General features: G+C 41.9%; 3 protein-coding genes across 9 annotated transcripts; 2 read left to right on the forward strand and 1 right to left on the reverse strand.

Annotated features, from left to right (window-relative positions):
* Positions 1 to 99: 99 nt before the first annotated feature.
* LOC135491426 (protein LLP homolog) lies at positions 100 to 1,464 on the forward strand. The gene is made up of 4 exons (XM_064777292.1): positions 100 to 203; positions 427 to 571; positions 836 to 871; positions 1,130 to 1,464. Exons 2-4 carry the CDS (start codon positions 427 to 429, stop codon positions 1,306 to 1,308), a joined length of 360 nt encoding a protein of 119 aa, XP_064633362.1. The 5' UTR covers positions 100 to 203; the 3' UTR covers positions 1,309 to 1,464.
* Positions 1,465 to 1,510: 46 nt separating this feature from the next.
* On the reverse strand, positions 1,511 to 6,549 carry LOC135491133 (actin-related protein 8-like). Its single transcript, XM_064776806.1, has 11 exons — positions 6,426 to 6,549; positions 5,755 to 5,928; positions 5,340 to 5,450; positions 5,001 to 5,105; positions 4,629 to 4,802; positions 4,171 to 4,397; positions 3,819 to 3,972; positions 3,271 to 3,501; positions 2,736 to 2,994; positions 2,421 to 2,584; positions 1,511 to 2,156 (listed from the first exon to the last, which is right to left on the reverse strand). Exons 1-11 carry the CDS (start codon positions 6,483 to 6,485, stop codon positions 2,013 to 2,015), a joined length of 1,803 nt encoding a protein of 600 aa, XP_064632876.1. The 5' UTR covers positions 6,486 to 6,549; the 3' UTR covers positions 1,511 to 2,012.
* A 106-nt stretch (positions 6,550 to 6,655) lies between these two features.
* Positions 6,656 to 17,413, forward strand: LOC135491302 (transcription cofactor vestigial-like protein 4). Of its 7 annotated transcripts, none has more exons than XR_010447801.1 (7): positions 6,656 to 6,773; positions 6,908 to 7,030; positions 10,921 to 11,110; positions 14,337 to 14,644; positions 14,877 to 15,026; positions 15,187 to 17,150; positions 17,225 to 17,413. XR_010447801.1 is itself a non-coding variant. In XM_064777076.1 (6 exons), the coding sequence occupies exons 2-6, from the start codon at positions 6,952 to 6,954 to the stop codon at positions 15,411 to 15,413; spliced, it is 954 nt and encodes a 317-aa protein (XP_064633146.1). In that variant the 5' UTR covers positions 6,656 to 6,773; positions 6,908 to 6,951; the 3' UTR covers positions 15,414 to 17,413. The 7 variants fall into 7 exon arrangements, 2 of the variants coding, with proteins under 2 accessions (XP_064633146.1, XP_064633147.1); XR_010447802.1 differs by having other exon boundaries at positions 15,187 to 17,125; positions 17,175 to 17,413; XR_010447799.1 differs by having other exon boundaries at positions 15,187 to 16,851; positions 16,901 to 17,413.
* Positions 17,414 to 20,643: the final 3,230 nt, after the last annotated feature.

Consider the following 20,643-nt stretch of genomic DNA (forward strand, 5'->3'; position numbering starts at 1 on the left):
TAAAAATAACGTAAGTTTAAGTGACTTTTGATTTTAATTTTGAAAAAATAAAATAATTCACTTCGAATTTTTGTGACCTACGTCATGAATTTTTGTGTACGCACACACGTGTGGAAATTATCTGTTTTCTTGATAAAAGCTGCTTCTAATTCACTTTTTTCGGCTTAGAAAAAGTTTTATCTTCTGTTGGACTCTACCTCAAAGTTAGTACACCTTGTTTAGTAGCAAAATAGCTGTCAATAAGTAGCGATAAATTAGTTTTAGAGTGGTCATATTGCTTCAAATTAGAAGAAGCCATGCACTATGTACATGATGATGTACAGCGAATGTACACAGGACTACTATGTAGACAGAGAAAGGCTGCAACCAAACCTAGCGGAGGGATGATGTAAAGGTTGTCATTATTCTTTTCCTGTCCTTTTTCAGATGGCGAAAAGTTTAAGGAGCAAGCACAAGAGAAAGATGAGGGCGATCAAACGACAGAAGAATGCACCCAAAGAGTTGGAAAAGTTGAAAAAAATATTAGGTCGAGAAGCGCAGCAAGATGTTGAAATGAAAGAACTCTATACAGGTATGCCGGATACTGTTGATCCTTTCTCCACCTACGAAATAATTCAATGCACAAGGCCGGATTTAACTTCTCACAATACAAGGTGTAGTTTGGACGACCGTGCTTCCACCACCCAGAGACGATAAGCACCTTTGGGGAATCTTTCTGGAAGAAAAATATATTGACTTTGTTCAGTAGTTCTAGCTCTGGAGCCAGTTTTGTCAAGCCAATTTGGGAGTATTTGTGCTCTAAAAACTTCTTTCATGTAATGTTTGTTTCTTGCAGTTACTGATGCGAAAACAATGGTAGAGAAATCAAAAGGTAACTCTTTAGTTTTACAACATTCTTACGTCTGGACGGGTTGTGATGTCATCAGGATATGACATATCATCCTGCTAACCATGTCGTTGTGAGTGCTGCAAATGGTCACTGTTTGCTAACACGATGAACCCTGGTCAGATAATAACTTTGAGGTAAGAAGGCCAAATAGGGAGGGCAAAAATGGCCTTGGCATTCCTCTTGTGGTTAACTTCGAATTCTTGAAAACACAACTCATGATATTCTCTTGCGTCTTTTCAGATGGGATGGATGTCGATAAAGAAGCTTCCAAGTATAACCCAAAGACAATGAAAGATGAAAATGGGCAGTACCCGCCTTGGATGAACCAGAGGAAAATCAAGAATCACAAGATGAAGTTGAAGAAGAAGACTAATTCTGGACCAAAAAAGAAACGAGGGAGAAAAGGACAGGCATGGTGACCAGGGGATTCGTTGTTTTTATCTGGATTGGAAATCTTTGATATTGAGGACTAGGAAATTATCTTCAATGACGAGTACTGTTGGGAAAACTTGTAAGAAAATTACATGGACTGAATGACTTTTAGAAAATGCTAGTCCATTGTAAAGGAACATTGAAATTGTCATGGGGGGCAGGGGGGGCCGGGGAGGGGGTCACGTGGCATCAGAGATACAGGGACTTTCCCTGTATAGTGTAAATATACATGTAAATATATCCAAAAAGAAAAAATATAATCTGATCATTATTTTTTATTTCTCTCTTTATTGATACACACTGGGGTCCTGGATGTCATTGCATAGGTTCAAAAACCATCATTATTCAATGGAGAATTTGATCTTCTATTGCAATGCTTACATCACAAAGTAACACATGTGACCTGTCACTTGAACTATAGCCAAAGTGTCAACATGTAAAGACCATTGGGAAGACGAGGTACATCCCAGGAGTCTTCTGCTATGAGTTTCGTAGGAATAGCATGACAGTCCTCTAATAACATTCTGTGTGAGTCTCAAAAGACATTTCCACAACCAGAATGTTTCCAATCGTCCAGCATTTTGAGACAAGAATTCCAGTTCATCCTTACCAAACCATGACAAATCAAACTGTTTCAATTCTCGTTTTACAAACGGGCACCTTTGCCTCTGAAAATGTTCTTGCGATGTATTCACCACACAAATGGAGCTCGTTCCCGCAGCACCTTTACGCTATATTTCTTCCATTCTCGTTGTTTTACCCACAATTCCTGGCCCGTGTCCAGGCATGCTAGGATGGCAGCACCTTTCCAACAAGTAAGTCTGGGATCGAAGTCCTGAAGTAAAGAAATGATGCAATGCTTTGAGAACAGTCTCCAAATAGAGTGCATATTAAAGGGACATTATAGGCAGGTACTCATGGGCAGATTAAGTTCAACAAGTCGCCAATAGGAGTGTCTCCTATCTCACAGTACTACAAAACTATTCATGCTTGTTAGAGGAATATTGTTCATGTTTATGCATCATTTACAATCATCCTAAATTGGTCTTTTGAGGACAAAGTCACAACCAGAATGCAGGGATAGGACCCTTGAACGTACCTTTGGCCTCGTGATTACATCCATCGTCTCCAGCTGCAGCCTGAAATGTCCCGGCATCTGTGTCCAGATGCGATACTGTAACCAGCTCTGGGCTCCCTCGAACATCATCCCGCCTCCGACCACAACAATACAGCTGTACATGCGCTTCTTCATGTCATCTGATTCTGGAAATTGGAAAATCTCATGAAAATCTAGAACTAAAGTTGCTATTTTTTGGCATCCATTTTAGTGAATTAACCATACTGGCCAATCTAAGATCTTATTCTACAAGGCTGTTTGAACCTTAACTCGGTTCAACTCGGTTACCATACTTACCACATCTATCAATACTCTTCAGAACAGCTTGATCCAAGGCCAAAAGGGGGAGCTTCTCTTCAACGATCTTTTCCTCCATCTGACTAGCTGGTCGTGTGCTTGTCTGCGTCTCTGATATCGTAATGCTATCTGATTGGTCGATTGAATCCTCGTCAAATTGTGATGGCATGATATTTGATATGCTGTCTTCGTTCAGGCTGGCCGGCATGTCTGCATTCTGACTGGCTTCAGTTTCAGCTTCTGCCTTCTTTTTCGAAGACTAAAATTGCAAGAAAATTTAATGCATCAAATTTTTTAAAGAGAGCTTTGGGGAGAGCTTAACAAATTCAATGTGTTGTGTTAAAAAAACAGTAGAATCTCTCTATCTGGACACCCGGACGGACAAATGCTGTTCCTAATTGGGAGGTGTCCTGATTACAGAGGTTAAATTGTACAGAAACAACCCGTTTTGGACCAAAACCACTGTTTCCAATAGAGAGGCCGTCCTGCTTCCAGAGCTGTCCGCAAAGGAAGGTTTAACTGTAGCTACACTCACCTGTTGCTGTGTCTGCTGGAGATAGAAATCATCATAGGGATCCTCCGCATCGCCAACGATGGTATCTTGCTGCACATGTGTGAGGTTCTCCCCCTTGATCCCGAGGAGGTCTGGACAGAAGAAGGCCATCGGGGCAAGGATACACTCGTCTCCCATCCAGAGGCAGTACTTGCGGATGCGCTCGTTAGGATGTTTGACTTGGAAGGACTGCTGAGTAGCACCAGAGGAGTCCTAAGAAAGATAATAGACATTAGAGTTCTTCTTGTTTCCTCATGGTGTGACACAGTGACTTGAGCCCATTTTGGCCCAGTGAATTGGGCAATTTGAATTTGTCCAGGTTTGACTTGATAGCAGCTTCTCAGGTTAACACATGGGATCAGAAGCCCATTGCAAGGACTGTTGCAGAGAATGTCATTCAAAGATCGGTCAAGAGCCAGAAATAAGCTGGAAACACAGAGAGCCCTAGGGGCTGCCAAAAACAGTCGTAAGAAGATCAATTAATGATCTTCAAATAAACTGGCCTATAATTCCTACTTCTCCCTTTTTACCTGATCAAGATGGCAAAATGATTCCTTGAGCTCCTGAAGTAACAAGGCATCCATTCGTTTCGAGAGACTGACTTCCTTATACGGGAAAGAGATCCTGTGTAGCAACACATAGAAACTTCGGCTGATGTCAATGCCACCAAAATCCATATGAAATCTGAAAGATGATGATTTTAGGAATGAAGATTTCGGAATGTACACTGTGTTGTCAATACCTCAAACATGCCAATTCATATCATTAGCATGTTCAACCAAAGTGGTCATGTGGTGAAATATTATGGACAATCGAACAATATTAACTAAACAACTTCCAGGAGACCCAAATAAGAGAAGACATAATGCCCGGATGACCCACCTTGTATCACGGTGAGATATCCCATCCTCCACACAGCACACTGACGTTTTCTGATCCCCGACATCAACTATACACGCACTTCCAACACCTGTTCCAAACGTGGCACACACACTTTCCTGTATCACGATTGCTGAGCTGAAACCCATCCGGTTTAAGACAATGTTTAATAACTCTTTAACATGAAGTCTATTGTAAATGTCTGGGATGAGGACCACAGCTCTGTAATGCTGAAATACAAAAATATATACAAATTTTAGTTAAAATAACTAGAATCTGATCTCAAGGACTGTTACTATGAATAACTAAACCAAATTTTGTTTAAATGCAACCTAGAGGGTATATCAGATATGAACATGTTACATTCTTGTACTTCCAGCATTCGTTCTGCACTTGCAAACAGCTATTCTCCATTGAATATTTCTCCACCAAGGCAGGATGAGTGTTTGAATTTTGAATACCTTTAGATTCTTCAGAGGAATATCGAGTGAATTTTTGATGGCTTCTGACCAGATTGTTTCTAAATCTTGCAGCACCGCCGTCAAACTGCCATTCGGTCCCGGGTGGAGATTTAAACGTCCTCGTCTTATTGGCCAGTATAGGTTGTAATGATCTGATGGCTTCACATGCAAAGCCTGAAAGTAAAAGTTCAATTTCAATTACTGTCAAACTGAACAAGAAAAGAAACTGGAGTCCTGTGTTGAATTCTATGTGGGGCTGCTTCCTTGTGTGGAAGGGAGGGGGCAACTCCCTAGAGCTGTTATAAAGTTGATGCAAAGATCTTAACTCATAAACATTTTGATTAAAAAACCTCATGTATCATTGCTTCTCACCTCCTCCCCGATAAGATACTGGGGTTTACTATGCGTGTTGGTCCAGTGCGTTGGCGACATCACTTCGGTTGTCTCTCCTTTAGACTGCATATTCGACGTCAGAAGCTGAAGTAAACAAAGGGCTTATGATAGAGATGGTCGAGACACAAAAGACACAACAGATTTGACGTAAAGTGACTTGCTCAAGGTCACAACCGAAACTGGTTTTGAACACACGGTATTCGAATACGAGTTTGACAAAATATCAATAGCACATTACCCATCTAGCGTAAACAGATGAAAAACAATGATGGCTCGCTGAAATGAATTACAATTACGTATGATTAGAAGTGACCTTACTTGTTTATACTGTGTAGATTTGCGATACTCTCCGCTCATCATTGGCCGAGTCAATAGGACTTCATCAGCAGTTTTGACGGCAGCCTTCAGCTGGTGTTTGAATTCGCTATGCTGCAAAATGAAAGGAGTGTTCTGTAGTAGACCAGGTTGGCCAGTGTTTGTTTTTCATAACCCCTTACCTATTCAGGCATAGGGGTCTAATGGACCTTTTCGAAGAAGTTTGGGCGCTGACCAATGTGTTTTACTTGGAACAAAGGGTCACAGTGGCTCAAGGCATTGTCCGGAGTTGGCTTTGGCCTTCCGACGTGTTCTGAGTTTGCACATTTGTTCTGTTTGGGCTCTGATTCCTCTTTGCCGAGAAGGCTTATCCAGGGCCTACCGGCGATTCACTATCAATTCAACATCTGAAACTTACTGAAAATTCTGGTCGCACCATCCACGGATCTTCATAATGCTTCTGTTTTCCTGGAAACCGATGTCTTCTTGCGATGCAGTGTGGGATTGTCTGTGGATAAGGATCTGATGCCCGTCCGATGCGAAGGTTATATGAACCTGGTTGGATGACGACTATTGTTGTGCCCTGGACAACCTGAAGAAAGTAGAAATCAATCATGAAATCATTGGTTGAACTTTCATTTTTCAAGTCATCAACAGATGATGAGAGGTGGTCATTTACCATCTAGGTACAAGCTCGCCCCCCCCCTTAACTTGCTGAGTGTGTGCATGCGATGTGTGTATATGATATGGGGGCAGGGGGAGCACTCCGAGGGGGCAGGGGGAGGACTCCGAGGGCGAGGGCGAGGAGGGCACCTCTCCCACTCTGTGCGTCTTAGGCGTCCTCTTTAGTCATCATCAATGGGGAACAATAGAAAACAGATAACTTTTATTCTCTGTGTTGTCCCCATTGTGTTTTCACCGCTTATACCATCAATATTTGTGAGGAGACACTGAGATATGGGGTACAACCAAAAATGTTACACTGATAATGTTGACCACTTTGGCGCTCCATATTACAGTGTTTTAGCACTGAAGCCTGTTTTGACAGCGTTTTAAAGCTAAATATCAGACAAGGAACTATTCTATTACCTCTGCGGGTGGTTCGGGTATTATCTGACTGAATGGCCTCTTCGTTGAAGTCGGAGGCATTGCAAAAACGAGGAAATATCAGAACAATAATCACAAAATTAGAACAACTGGAACCGGCGAAAGCGCCATCTATTATTTCCAGGAACTTCGCACATGCCTCCGGATAAAAATAGCATCCAATCAAATCGCTCCGTTTACCGCATGTGACAGATGGGCATTCCATCATTCTTTTCATTCTTTGATTGCTGAAAACATTGTGCATAAAGTACAGACGCTGGCAACAGCTCTATTTCAAAATTTGTGATAACATCTCTAACAGTGTCCTTATATCTGTGTCATCTTATGACGGTAAGTTAGTTGAGATTACGAACATATTTGAGCCGATTTCAACCGTTTTATTCCGTGCTGTTCTTCCAACACTATCATCTATGCATGTACTTTGTATTCTCCTATGCAACATATGTCATTTTTCACATTTTCAGCAAAATTTGGAAGGTCACAGGATTCAAAGTTAGCGACAGATCCTATGCAAATAATGGAGCTGGAGAATCCTTTAGATATTTTGACCAGGGCGGCTACTATGGTAGAGAGAGGGACAGATTTTAGTGAGTATGATTTTTCTAAACCATGTGTATTGTGTTGACTCTTGTGTATTGCATTCCTGGAATTCTTGTGCCCAATACCCATGTCATACTTCAGACCTATTGTGTTTTCACCTGCGCCCCACTGACACCACATTCCTGGCATTCAGAATTTGAGACTAATTTATAGATGTGGTAAATACCTTGGCCTATTTTGTCAAGTCTGGTTTCTGGTGGAGATGGCCCTAATGACTTGGTCCTGGAATTTCCAATGTGACAAGTTTTTTATAAAAACTATGAAATAAATGCCAATGAATCTTAAATTTTCACTTTAGGAATGTTTGATATAATACGCTACAGAAACTTGGGTCACTCAAAGGCATTGGATGTTTCATTTCAAATCATTATTAGGTACACCCTCATTATAAGGAATTTTAAATTCCCCTAACAATTGGCCTACTTTCAAAAGTGACTGCATAGTTCATTGTCATAGGGTTAAAACTAGACATACATCATCATCATCATCATCATTATCATCATCATCATCATCGATCAATATTGGGTGGGCGCATTTCTCAGGTAAATCACCTAGTGTGGGGTTGCACCTGTACAGATGTTGCAGATGACAAAATCTTGGTGGTGTTGTTTTGTATCGCAGATGGTAATATCTATATCTATACATTTGCCCCTCAAAACTAACATCCAGAAATATTTCTGTCAGGTGAAGCACCATACACAGGATTTTGATTCTTTTACAAAAGTCCTTATCTAACCCTTCAATCATTATGTAGTGTGTCCAATTGGTCACATTAAAATTCTTTTGCAATTTCCCAAGATAAGCAAAGAATTTAAAGTTTTCTCCCAAATCTGCCAGCTTTAGTATAACATTGACATTAAATTCATGTCCATATCGAACCTGTTATTGAAAGACAATGTCCATTCCTAACATTTCTATGGAGGTTACTATTAAAAGAGGAATTCTGTGACTGTCGGCAGTTTAATCTCATATGGAGGAAATGTGAGGTTTACTGATTAAAAACCAAAGGAAGTGGTACTTATCAACTATGTATCCAGCTGTAGAACATGTTGTGGCATTTCCTGGGTTTATATATATGTCAGTTAGAGTTCCTCACAGAAGTTTTATTCTCATGCGCATGAATCTAATTCTGCCCCATTTAGTCAGCCAGCAGTCAATGACGCTTGTGAATTCACTGAGGTCAAATCTTGGCCCTCAGCAAAAGCCAAGTGTCGATCACCTGACCAGGGGCAGGGGGGGGGTACAGGGGTTCCATTGACTGATGCATTATGTTCAAGTGGACAGAATTACAAATGATTCTTCATTCCACCATTGTCCTACAGAGTCAATGCAAATATTGAGCTGTTAGTGTCATACTTTTCCATCATATTTTTTCAAATTGTTATAATGCACGGTAGAAAAAATATATAACATTTATTCATTGGTCGTTTGATACCATACCTTTAACATTTCCTCAGCACTGCATGGAGTATTATTATGGCGCAGCTCATAACTCTCGACAGGTGGTCATCACAATTGAAAGGGAAATATGCCAGGTATTTTCATTGATCTTCATATCACAATAGTTTTAGAATTATGGATTTGTGTTGAGCAAAGAAAAGTTGCATAAGTTTCGCCAGGAATATCTCTCGGAGTTCGTAAATCTGTTATTGACTGGTTTTCATGTTGCTGGGGCGATAGTCCCTGGAATTTATGGTAAAGGTCGGCATCTTTCCGAAGGTTAATATTTGGATCACCTGGGTCCGCTCTCTGACCGGAAAGGACTGTAGTCCGACGGGATACCTGCAGAATGTTAACTGTGGTAACCCTGAGACTGTCATGGGGCATAAGGAGAAAATTGAAACACTTTTATTCTGTCTAGATGATAGCAGGCTGGGGGGGGGGCAGCTAATCAAAATGATTGGTGTTGTGCTGCATGTCATATCACTGCCCAACTTCACCACTGGTGGACTTCTGAATTGGTTCTCAATGCATAAAAATCTCAGCAATTTTCATGTAGCAAGACCGCGCGAGAATTCCACATTTATGGCTATGGAATTCCTCCTCCTCAGCTGAAGACGATGTCTGCCGGTGCATCACATTCTTCAGATTCTGCAGTTCTTGCATTCATAGGTAGGTGGCAGCACTGTGCATAATCTGTGGATTATTCTACTGGCGGGGTGATCTCTGTTGCAGCTACAAGTCAGTTGTCATGAGTGAATACAGCTTTGGCACTTAGCTTGTCTTGTCTGGAAAATAAAATGAAACAAAAGAAATTTTTGGTTTCGCTTCAGTCACGTATTACATAATCCAAACAACATACATGCCAAGTTTCATCACATTGGCTTATGTACTTTTAGTTTTGTCATATTTATAGCGTATCTCCAGTGATCTGTATGAAAATAAAGGTCTCTCACAGACCTGGGTTCTTTTTTAATCATGTTGTCTGCAGATGTTTTGATAAACATGACCACAATGCTGTAGTTAGTCAAGACAAAGCAATGAAACTTGGCATGTATTGTGTAGTTTTTTCATCAGTGTCAAAGACATCATCACTTGTGTTGAAAAGCATATTCTGTGGGAATTAAGAAAACGCACAAATTCTAATTCTAATTTGTGAGCTGTAAGTTGTTTTTTTAACGCATGCACCTTGCCTTTAAGTTGCCTGGGGTATTATAGGCATACCTGTCATACCGGGCATTGCTGAAATGCCACGATAATAATGCTGTGTAAGCGGCATATGAATCGAACCAGTGCAGCGAAATGGTTGGCCATTGGCCTTGGTGCCCGATTTCGTTATCGAACAATCGCGTTTTAAGAATTTATCTTTAAGAATTTATCGTAAAGAATTCATCGAGAAATATCAAACTCGTTTGAATTTTTTTCCTGGATTGGAGAGCATTTCGAGTTTATGCGCGTTTGTTGAGATATTATTTGGTGCTCTTTTTGAAAATTGTTCGGATTAGTTCTGATAATCTCTGTCAATTTGGCATGACCGATCTTGTGGAATTTGTGAACAGTGTGGCTGTGTGGCAGTCACAATACCTCAAAGGTAGGCCCACATTACTTCATATATTTAGTTTTTGACTTGGCTTGATTGCTTTTCTCATAATTTCTTTTGTCAAGTGCGTCTTGTGTTATCCAGTTGATTTTACAGATTGTTGCTGCTTTGAAATATCACCACAAAAAATCCCCAAAGTCCACATATAAAACTTTATATTCATAGAAGATTGTTGATGTTTTGAAATAATGGACAAGCTACGAATCAATAGTTGCATTATCCAGGCCTCAGTGAGTTTCTGAGAATATCATATCGATGCACCAACTGGATTGAAGTGCCGTTCTTCATCAGGCAGGTGACATATTCACACAACACTTCATCTTCAGAAAATTTTGCTGGTCTTGGAAGCCTACAGCACTCCAAATTTGGGGGGCCAACCCACAAATCCCTGTCCTGCAAATAATTGGTACATGATGGTATGTGTTGAGGCAGGTACAGGTGACAGTCATCGAGATCCATGATCATGTCAAGACAAACAAAACACTTCACATATTTCGCACCTTACTCATCCGCACTATCTCAGTGTTTTACCTGGTCCATGTGTTTTGTGTAAATCTTACACAAGGACTTTAGAAATATCTAAAAACTGTTTCCAAAACACGAATAGTGTGTCTAGCGCCAGGTGATGAATCCATGAACTTCCTTTTGTGTCAAAGCTTGTCTCCGAGTCTCTGGACTCCTGGTATGTGGTTTCACGCTTCAAGTCACCATACTCCTTCCAATGCATTTGAAGTGCAGGTGATTTCCAGGATGTTAATCAAGGTTAAGTGACTTACCTGAGGTATCGAATGATGTGTCTAGTGTTGATCAAGTCTATTTCAATGACTATCTTTTCAGGAGAACACTCAGTACGGCATGTGATGGAGAATCGTGATTCCCCGGGGAAGGAACTGCCGACAAAAACACAACGCCAGTTGAGGAGCCAGAACCGACAAGGAATGACAGAACAGTTGAATTTTGACGAAGATCATCAAAATATGGTCAATAATAAAAAATGTACTTGTACGCAAACAGCTGGCACACAAACGTAAGTCCACCATTTTTAATAGTCGTTTTTTTATTTGTTTCTGCTGAAGTTTTGGTGGTTGGCTCTGGCCCTGAAATAGCAACTTGGATTACAACCACTTCATTAAAAAAACAACATCAATAATTCGTTATCGGTTTCGATACATGACTCATCCAGACATTACAGATCCCATCAGGTTGGTGTGCTCCTTTTTACGTCATGATCAGCAGCCAAATTACTTGATGATCGCTTCAGTAAACTTGGTTTTCTGTCTGGGTTGAATGTGTTGTCGGGAAGAAACAAATGTAAAGGAATTTCTCTGTCTGAGGCCAAACATTTTGTTTGTTAGAGAGCCAGAAATGTCCTGCACCCTCTTGTTTTTATGCCTATCTTGGGGTCAGTCAGATGTCTCAGGCGAAGTGATTTGAGGCACCATATTTTCAGCACTGCTCCAAAATTTGAGTAGTGCTGCATTTTTGTATTCAAATGGGGGGTTCAATGTCATAAATGATGCAAATTTGACATCCAAAATAGCGTCTTTTTTGGGGTGACGTCATTTGCATGGCCTCCATTGGCCCAGTGAATTCAGCTTTAGCTTAGCATGCTACAAACATAGCAGATAGTGTTGCCTAATGAATCGCAGGCCATCCACATACCATCAACATTTACCTTTTGGCTTTTTCAACCACTTCGTTGATTGATCAGCCCAATCACAACTGGTGTGCTTATTTCTCCATTTCCCGATCGGAGAAGAGGAATTTCGGTGCTAAAAAGATGGGACTTTTTAATCACATACATGTATGCACTGTTGCTAAAACTTGAGTACTGGACAAAATGTGTAAAAGGGCCATGGATGCCCAGGCATGGATGGAAATGAAATTATAAGGGCAACTTTTTCAGCGCCGAAAGAGAGTCTTAACATTTTTGTTGGCCATCGCGAATTCCAAGTTATTCTATTGTTTATGAGTTTGTTAATAGTAGGTTGCCTGTCAGAAAAAGAAGATAGAAAATCCAGCATTGGATTTCACGCTAAATATCTCCTTCTTCTTATTCTATCAACACCAACCAATGGTGCGATCCTCCTTCCCACCCTAGGCGAACATACCGTACATTACAACGTCTGTTCCTTATTGTGAAGAAATGTTTAAAGGCAGCCCAAGGGGAATGCAATATACAGTATGGGATGCGAGTTTCAGAGGTAACCTTTGTTTTTATGCACCTCCCAAAATCAACCAATCCATTGAAATGGTGAAAAATTAGTCCAGATAGACTGATTCCATAACCGTCCTGATGACACTGCCGCCAAAAAATAAAGTTGAATTTCTATGAGAGGTTTTGAATATTGTGAGTTGAATTGAACTGACTCTAGATCAAGCATTCCATTCCTTGCTAGAAATGTGATGGCATTTGGAGAGCCTTGCATAGCAATGCACAAGACGGACCCGGTCAGCATGGGGTGGACTAACCCACCTCAGACAAGTGCATGCACATCCATCCCAGAGACAATAATTTATTGTGACTGAAAACAAAATTCCAGTCGTTCAGTAACATCGCAAACATCATCTGTATCGTTGCCGAGATTCCTGTTGCATTGCCAGGCAATTTTGGCGAGAAACTTTCTGTCTGCGCAACGTAGCGGGGAAGCGTTAACATTGAGTTGTGGTCGGTTCATGGAATCAAACGCCTGTTAAAGTGGTCTTATCCGAGCATTCTAGTTTTGAATGCGCCCATCAAAAGTTTAAAATGATAGTTTTGGGATTGATAAAAATCGTAATTGAACTTGAGTATGTAGTTCCGTGATTCGAATTTTGCGAGTTCGATTACTAATTTCAAATTGTTTTCTGTTGAATGGCCTACTATTTTTCAATATCGCCCAAAAGCAAAAGTACGGGGTTAACGTGGTCATTCCTGGGCATGAATTGTGTTGAATTAGGTTTTGGCAAGAGGTCTAGAGTATTTTGATCGGCCTTTGTAATCTCACATATTTCGCATACCAGTCGAACAAAATAACTGCGGCTGTCCTGATTAATATTTAACCCTTTCATATCAAAAACTTGCACATTTTCATTGAAAACTCGATCATAACATCAGTATCATATATTAATGATAATGATACAGTGGAACCACTCTCAGCGGACACCTCTCTATAAGGACAACCTCTCAATAAAGGACACTAGGTTTGCTCCCTAATTGGTTGTTTCCATTCAATTTGACCTCCCTAATCAGGACTCCTCTCTAGTAAGGACAGCTTTTGTCAGTCCATAATAGAGAGGTTCTACTGTAGTCGTATTTATGAATGGCCTTTTTTTGACAAACGAAAAAATGACTTCTGCGCTGGCACTTCACGGAAGAGGGTGATTGTTTCAGGGGTTTGTGTGCAGGGCAGGAGAAGCGAACATTAACCCCTGATGTCCTGAGGATGAAGTACCCCATTCCCCCTATTTCATCCTCGCTATGTTCTCTTTCAAATCATGTCAAATTCCTTCGTCCTGTAAGATCCTGAAGTGCTGAAAATACCACAGGGTAGTGCACTTGAGAGAAAAAAAAATGTGTATATCTGAATTAGAGTTGTCATTGCAGGCATTCCTTGAGTTTGTTGATTTAGTGCAGCGTGAGGGATAGAAATGATGAGATTGCCATGAACTCCTGCATCCCCAACCAACCTTGTCCCTGTTGGTCGTATGAGTGCATTGTAGTGAATGGTACTTTCCTTTCCACTACAAGTAAACCCTGGGATCCAGATTGGTTCACTCTAACCTGGGAATAACCACTGAAAGTCTTTGCATAGAAAACGTGCATTGTATTCGAGTGAACTTAGTTGGACTGAACCAGTGCGAACATACCTTACATTCCCGTTAGCAGACCTTCTTCAGATGTTTGCGCCTTGGCAAATCAGGCCGAGTATTTTGTAGCGGTAGAAAAATGACAGGCATTTGCCCAGGTATTGAGATCCGCCGGGTAACGATCTAATTCAGGCTTCAATGAATTTATGTCTTTTATACAAACTACGCAACGAAGAGGGGTAAAAACTACCTTCAGGCTGCCGGCAATGGCATTTAGGAAATGTTGGCGGATAAAGTCACAATATAAAAGTGTTCTAAGGCTATAGGATGCCAAATGATGGACATCCACAATGGGGATTACCCTGCGATCACTGTATATGCTTTGCAGCCCAGTTATTCCCAGTGGTACACATTTCTATTCACTTTGCCTGAATACTCAGTGATCTCTGTTTTTCTATTTGCAGATCCTACAATTACGACCAGTACGAAGTTGTACGTAAACAGTTGAGCCAATCAGCACCCTCCTCTAGTCAGACCAATCACGCGACAGAAAAAACCACCACCACGTTACAAGACATGCCATTAAACCTCACCATGAGCGTCCAAGACGACCCGCAAACTATTCCAACATATACGCAACTCCGCCCATCTGTGATTAAGTGTGCGCCGAACATGCCACCTCTCTCACCTGGTGGCAGCACTGGTAGCAGCCTCCCGTCGTCACCCTCACCGACGTCACCGAATGGACCAAGTAAGCGTGAAGTAAACTCAGGTAGGTGATTCTCCTGCGGAGGGGGTTCCTCGATCAGAAACTGATAAGGAAATGTTGGCGAATAGATTCAAACATGGGCACAATATGAAGCAAAATAAGCCTTAGATGAAGTCAGGTGATTTCTGGACTTGGCTGGCCGTCCCGAAAAAAAAGTTCTTTGCACAATCTCACCTCTCCAAACTTTTGATATGTTCTTGAATTGATTGTATCTTTTCATTTCTACCTGTTCCAGTTGGTATCTGTGATCCCGCCATAGACGAACACTTCAGACGTTCTCTGGGCAAAAATTACCCGGCGCCGCCCGAATATTTACCCGCTCCTGCTCCTGCTCCAGCTGTATTGCCCAACCCCACACAGTCTCAGCCAGAGCTTTCAGTTACAGGTGAGTAGTCGAACAAAGCACTTTACTGCAATTGTTATTTGTGGGAGAAGGTCAGATTATTTAAGGTTTAAGGCTGGATTTATCTCAGATTCATCAGAAAATATGTTGTTACCGGTACAGAGAAGTACATGTAATCATAACTTCATATCTGTTTTTTCAGGATCTGTGGATGACCATTTCGCAAAATCTCTCGGACAAAAATGGACTGAAATTAAAGCGAAGAATGATAACTTAGACTTGGACATTTCTATTGGGTCTGTTGACGACCACTTCGCTAAGGCGCTCGGTGACACTTGGCATAAAATTAAAGCTCAGCACGATGGATGTAAAAACTCTGCCTGTTCATCGCCACCCTCGTCCCCAGCGTCCAGTGTAGTCTCAACGTGAGTCAGTAATCATCGTTCATGGTAACTCAGCATTTGGATCAAGCACTGGTTCTGCCATCTGTTGGGACAAGTGTGTACTATTCATGACATAAGGACTGTGGATTTGGCCTCGTAACCCAGTTTCCTTGAACACCCAATCAGGATCAAGCATTCAAAATAAAATGCCTGCAAAGCATGCGTTGCCAAGGCGACTGGAGTGTGGACTTGCCGGAAGCTTGGTCCTCGCTGGGATCGAAATCAACCTGAAAATGAGCAATTTTTGTCGCTGCGTGAGACGAGGGCGTTCATTGCTGTGAGCTGTGATCAACGTCAACCCAGTGGTGACCGGTTTTACCTGCAGACAGGCAAGAATTGTTGTGGGTCATGGCGATAAACATTGCACATTTGTGGGGCGTTTAACTCTCATATCACAACAAGTGTATTTATCTTGTGCCATATTAAGACAAATATTTATATTAACGTTTTCAACTTTTCTTGGAAATATTTTCACCGTGGCATTGATCTAGTAATATAATTTTCTTCCGATTGTTTGTTTTTATGTTTTAATTGACTGTGGGTCATGTTACTCAAGTGTGCGGATCACTGTAATCACCTTCACTTTCACAATGTTATTGACCAGTATTAAATGATGATTTATTGTGAAATGAAAATATCTCATTTCTGTTGAGAGGAGGCCATTGCCGAATGAAAGGTTAAAGAGACTTTGTACTTGGACGTTGAACTTCTTGGTAGGGACTATCACCTATACTGTCAGGACAGTATGTGTTGACAGAATTGACATGAAGACTTCAAGAGTCCCTTTAGAGTTTGCAGTTGCAAATGACACTGTGTAGTTGTCAGAATAAAAGACAAATTAGTTGTTTAATGAGTTTGACGAAACTACTCCACATCTATATCTGTTTGCCCTTGTGGTGTAATTTAAAAGAAAACGGAAATTCCTTGAGCAGATGTTTGAAAGCAGAAGAAATTACAGTAAATGTTTGTGAACTTTCTGAAGAAGTGATTTCTTTGCCGATTCTTTTGGTTGGGTCAAATGATATGGCTTTGAGGATGGCAAGTTGTTCATCTTCCTGATTGCCTGTGAGGGCAAACAGTGTGTTGATAGTTGCAGTAGTTGGAGTATATCTTACCTGTACATATTTTGTACAAAATGTTCGAATGGTTACAAAAAACAAAACATAACATTCTATTGTACTTTTCAGAAGGAATAGAATTTGGTTTTGTCTTGTCACTCGGCAGTACATGTATTCCATTATATGTATAATCAAGTAAAGATTGGTTTAAGATTTGATCCAAACTTGGTAGCAATTTGGTTGTTTATGAATAGTTATATTGTTCATTGTTAACACTCATGCAACCAAGCAGGTCAAATAGACTTGGAAACAAGCAGGTCCAATCGACTTGGAACAAGCAGGTCAAATAGACTTGGAAACAAGCAGGTCAAATAGACTTGGAAACAAGCAGGTCCAATCGACTTGGAACAAGCAGGTCAAATAGACTTGGAAACAAGCAGGTCAAATAGACTTGGAAACAAGCAGGTCAAATAGACTTAGAAACAAGCAGGTCAAATAGACTTGGAAACAAGCAGGTCCAATCGACTTGGAAACAAGCAGGTCAAATAGACTTGGAAACAAGCAGGTCCAATCGACTTGGAAACAAGCAGGTCAAATAGACTTGGAAACAAGCAGGTCAAATAGACTTGGAAACAAGCAGGTCAAATAGACTTGGAAACAAGCAGGTCCAATCGACTTGGAACAAGCAGGTCAAATAGACTTGGAAACAAGCAGGTCCAATCGACTTGGAAACAAGCAGGTCAAATCGACTTGGAAACAAGCAGGTCCAATCGACTTGGAAACAAGCAGGTCCAATCGACTTGGAAACAAGCAGGTCCAATCGACTTGGAAAGCTTGTAAGGGTTTCACACATAAGTGGCACAGACAGTTTTTGCTTTGTTGATAGAACTGGTGGAAATATTGTGAGATTATGTAAAATACAAATATTCTGTTGGAAAATTTCTGTTTTCAATTCCTTTCCTGGTATAACTTCATAAAGCATTGATGTTGACAGCACTCCTCTTATCGTCATTGTCGTCGTCATCATCATGATCATGTCCGGCAGCCATCTGGTGACCCTGAGTTATTGATGAAACAGCATAGGCCTACGGTTCTCTCCTCAGCAAGGCGGATCAGGTCTCTGGTAGTGGTATACAGGCCAGCCCTGGCCCTGACATCATCTGCTAGTCCTATGGTGACTTCACACTATATGGGCAATGTATCATATTTGACAGTTTGCAGCAACAAGTAATCTGCAGTAGCCAAATGTCTCCGATTCTTACTTCGCAACAAACCTTTGCTAGCTGGTTATCTTACATTATTTTCGCTTTGTACGGTGGCGCCGCCTATGAGAAGGACGATAAACTGAACGTCACTGTTCGGTCTTCTGGTTGTTGTGACTTGGGACAGGTTGTGGTGATTTATGTGTCAAGTTGGCAGACTTGGGATTTCTTTTGCCTGTATTTTGTAGTCACACCAACAAACTGGTCACACTGGGAGACACACAATGAGCAGTCTCAATCACAACCTGGTCGAACCCATCAACTGGACATCTTGGGAGACAGACACTTGTATCACTTCCCAACCAATTCAAGCTCATCATATGGCATAGCATTTTGGCAGGAAGAAATGGTCACTGTCTTTCACAACTTGAGACTGGTGTAACAGGAAGAAATGGTCCCTGTCTTTCACAACTTGAGACTGGTGTAACAGGAAGAAATGGTCCCTGTCTTTCACAACTTGAGACTGGTGTAACAGGAAGAAATGGTCCCTGTCTTTCACAACTGGCGACAGGTGTAACAGGAAGAAATGGTCCCTGTCTTTCACAACCGGCGACAGGTGTAACAGGAAGAAATGGTCCCTGTCTTTCACAACTTGAGACTGGTGTAACAGGAAGAAATGGTCCCTGTCTTTCACAACTTGAGACTGGTGTAACAGGAAGAAATGGTCCCTGTCTTTCACAACTGGCGACAGGTGTAACAGGAAGAAATGGTCCCTGTCTTTCACAACCGGCGACACGTGTAACAGGAAGAAATGGTCCCTGTCTTTCACAACTTGAGACTGGTGTAACAGGAAGAAATGGTCCCTGTCTTTCACAACCGGCGACAGGGGTAGCATGAAGAAATGGTCTCTGTCTTTCACAACCGGCGACACGTGTAACAGGAAGAAATGGTCCCTGTCTTTCACAACTTGAGACAGGTGTAACAGGAAGAAATGGTCCCTGTCTTTCACAACCGGCGACAGGTGTAACAGGAAGTAATGGTCCCTGTCTTTCACAACTTGAGACTGGTGTAACAGGAAGAAATGGTCCCTGTCTTTCACAACTTGAGACTGGTGTAACAGGAAGAAATGGTCCCTGTCTTTCACAACTTGAGACTGGTGTAACAGGAAGAAATGGTCCCTGTCTTTCACAACCGGCGACAGGGGTAGCATGAAGAAATGGTCTCTGTCTTTCACAACCGGCGACACGTGTAACAGGAAGAAATGGTCCCTGTCTTTCACAACTTGAGACAGGTGTAACAGGAAGAAATGGTCCCTGTCTTTCACAACCGGCGACAGGTGTAACAGGAAGTAATGGTCCCTGTCTTTCACAACTTGAGACTGGTGTAACAGGAAGAAATGGTCCCTGTCTTTCACAACTTGAGACTGGTGTAACAGGAAGAAATGGTCCCTGTCTTTCACAACTTGAGACTGGTGTAACAGGAAGAAATGGTCCCTGTCTTTCACAACCGGCGACAGGGGTAGCATGAAGAAATGGTCTCTGTCTTTCACAACCGGCGACACGTGTAACAGGAAGAAATGGTCCCTGTCTTTCACAACTTGAGACAGGTGTAACAGGAAGAAATGGTCCCTGTCTTTCACAACCGGCGACAGGTGTAACAGGAAGTAATGGTCCCTGTCTTTCACAACTTGAGACTGGTGTAACAGGAAGAAATGGTCCCTGTCTTTCACAACTTGAGACTGGTGTAACAGGAAGAAATGGTCCCTGTCTTTCACAACTTGAGACTGGTGTAACAGGAAGAAATGGTCCCTGTCTTTCACAACCGGCGACAGGTGTAACAGGAAGAAATGGTCCCTGTCTTTCACAACTGGAGACAGGTGTAACAGGAAGAAATGGTCCCTGTCTTTCACAACTGGAGACAGGTGTAACAGGAAGAAATTGTCCCTGTCTTTGGCGGGAGTCATAACCTGTTGCTGGTTAACAGAAGGAATGTTACCCGTTCGTGACAACCATTGCTGGCGTATCCGGAGGAATAGTGTCCTGTCTTTCACATACTGCAGCTGGAGTAGCTGAGGAACACCTTCCTTTCATAACTCGGCCCCGTCTCTCACAATCTGTAGTACATGGTGACACATGAGATACAAAACATTGTCTCTCATCCCACAACAAGTGCGACGTAGACAGGAGCTTCAGTTCCCTGTATCTGACAACATGTGGCTTATGAAGCAGGCATGAAGCAGCAGGCATGGTCCCTTGTCTTGGACAACGAGCAGCTACTGAAATGAAACGGGTGGAACAGCCCCTATCTCTCTTAACCTGTGGTTTGTGTAGCAGGAGCAACAGCCCCATGTCATTGTTCACAACTTTCCCCTCCTCTTACACCTTTACAACATGTAGCTGGTGACGCAGTGTGTACATAGTCCTTGTTGTTCTTCGCAACCAGTGGCTGGTGTTGTCCCAGCTCTTTCACTACAAGCACCTGGTGTAACAGGAGGTATAGTCTCATGTCTTTCACAACAAGCGGCTGGTGTAACATAAGTTATAGTCCCATGTCTTTCACAGCTTATCGTAGAAAGAGGAACACTAGTACTGTGTACATGTAGCTCCCTGTCTTTCGCAAACTTAGGTTGATAAAACAGGTGGTATATAGTCCCATGTCATTCACACTTGTGACTGGTGTAGCAGGCATATAGTCTCTGGTTTTTCACAAGTTGGTCCCCTGTCTCTTACAGTCTGTTTCTGGCTCTGCCCTCGCCCTGTGGCTGGTGTAGCAGGAGGTATGAAGTTTTGTCTTTCACAATCGGTGGTTTAAACTCTTGTTTCACAACAAGCTGCTGGTGCTGTAGGAGGAATGGCCCCAATTGTGCAGGCACATGAGTGGAGCTAGGGGCTGCGACAGGCCTTGGTAGGCCACTGGTACTGAGAAGAGGACCATAGAAACAGCTGATCCGCTAGAG

This window comes from Lineus longissimus, chromosome 7 (assembly GCF_910592395.1).
Source record: "Lineus longissimus chromosome 7, tnLinLong1.2, whole genome shotgun sequence".
Taxonomy (NCBI): Eukaryota; Metazoa; Nemertea; class Pilidiophora; order Heteronemertea; family Lineidae; genus Lineus; species Lineus longissimus.

Bases quoted from the DNA above. Each gene is read 5' to 3' on its own strand.
- LOC135491426 (XM_064777292.1), top strand. From the start codon at position 427: ATGGCGAAAAGTTTAAGGAGCAAGCACAAGAGAAAGATGAGGGCGATC. The intron at 572-835 runs GTATGCCGGATA...TGTTTCTTGCAG, and splicing joins AATGAAAGAACTCTATACAG to TTACTGATGCGAAAACAATG. The intron at 872-1,129 runs GTAACTCTTTAG...GCGTCTTTTCAG, and splicing joins AATGGTAGAGAAATCAAAAG to ATGGGATGGATGTCGATAAA.
- LOC135491133 (XM_064776806.1), bottom strand. From the start codon at position 6,485: ATGCCTCCGACTTCAACGAAGAGGCCATTCAGTCAGATAATACCCGAA. The intron at 3,973-4,170 runs GTGGGTCATCCG...ATCATCTTTCAG, and splicing joins ATATCTCACCGTGATACAAG to ATTTCATATGGATTTTGGTG. The intron at 2,585-2,735 runs GTAAGTATGGTA...TCCAATTTCCAG, and splicing joins GAAGAGTATTGATAGATGTG to AATCAGATGACATGAAGAAG.
- LOC135491302 (XM_064777076.1), top strand. From the start codon at position 6,952: ATGCAAATAATGGAGCTGGAGAATCCTTTAGATATTTTGACCAGGGCG. The intron at 14,645-14,876 runs GTAGGTGATTCT...TACCTGTTCCAG, and splicing joins TAAGCGTGAAGTAAACTCAG to TTGGTATCTGTGATCCCGCC. The intron at 15,027-15,186 runs GTGAGTAGTCGA...CTGTTTTTTCAG, and splicing joins GCCAGAGCTTTCAGTTACAG to GATCTGTGGATGACCATTTC.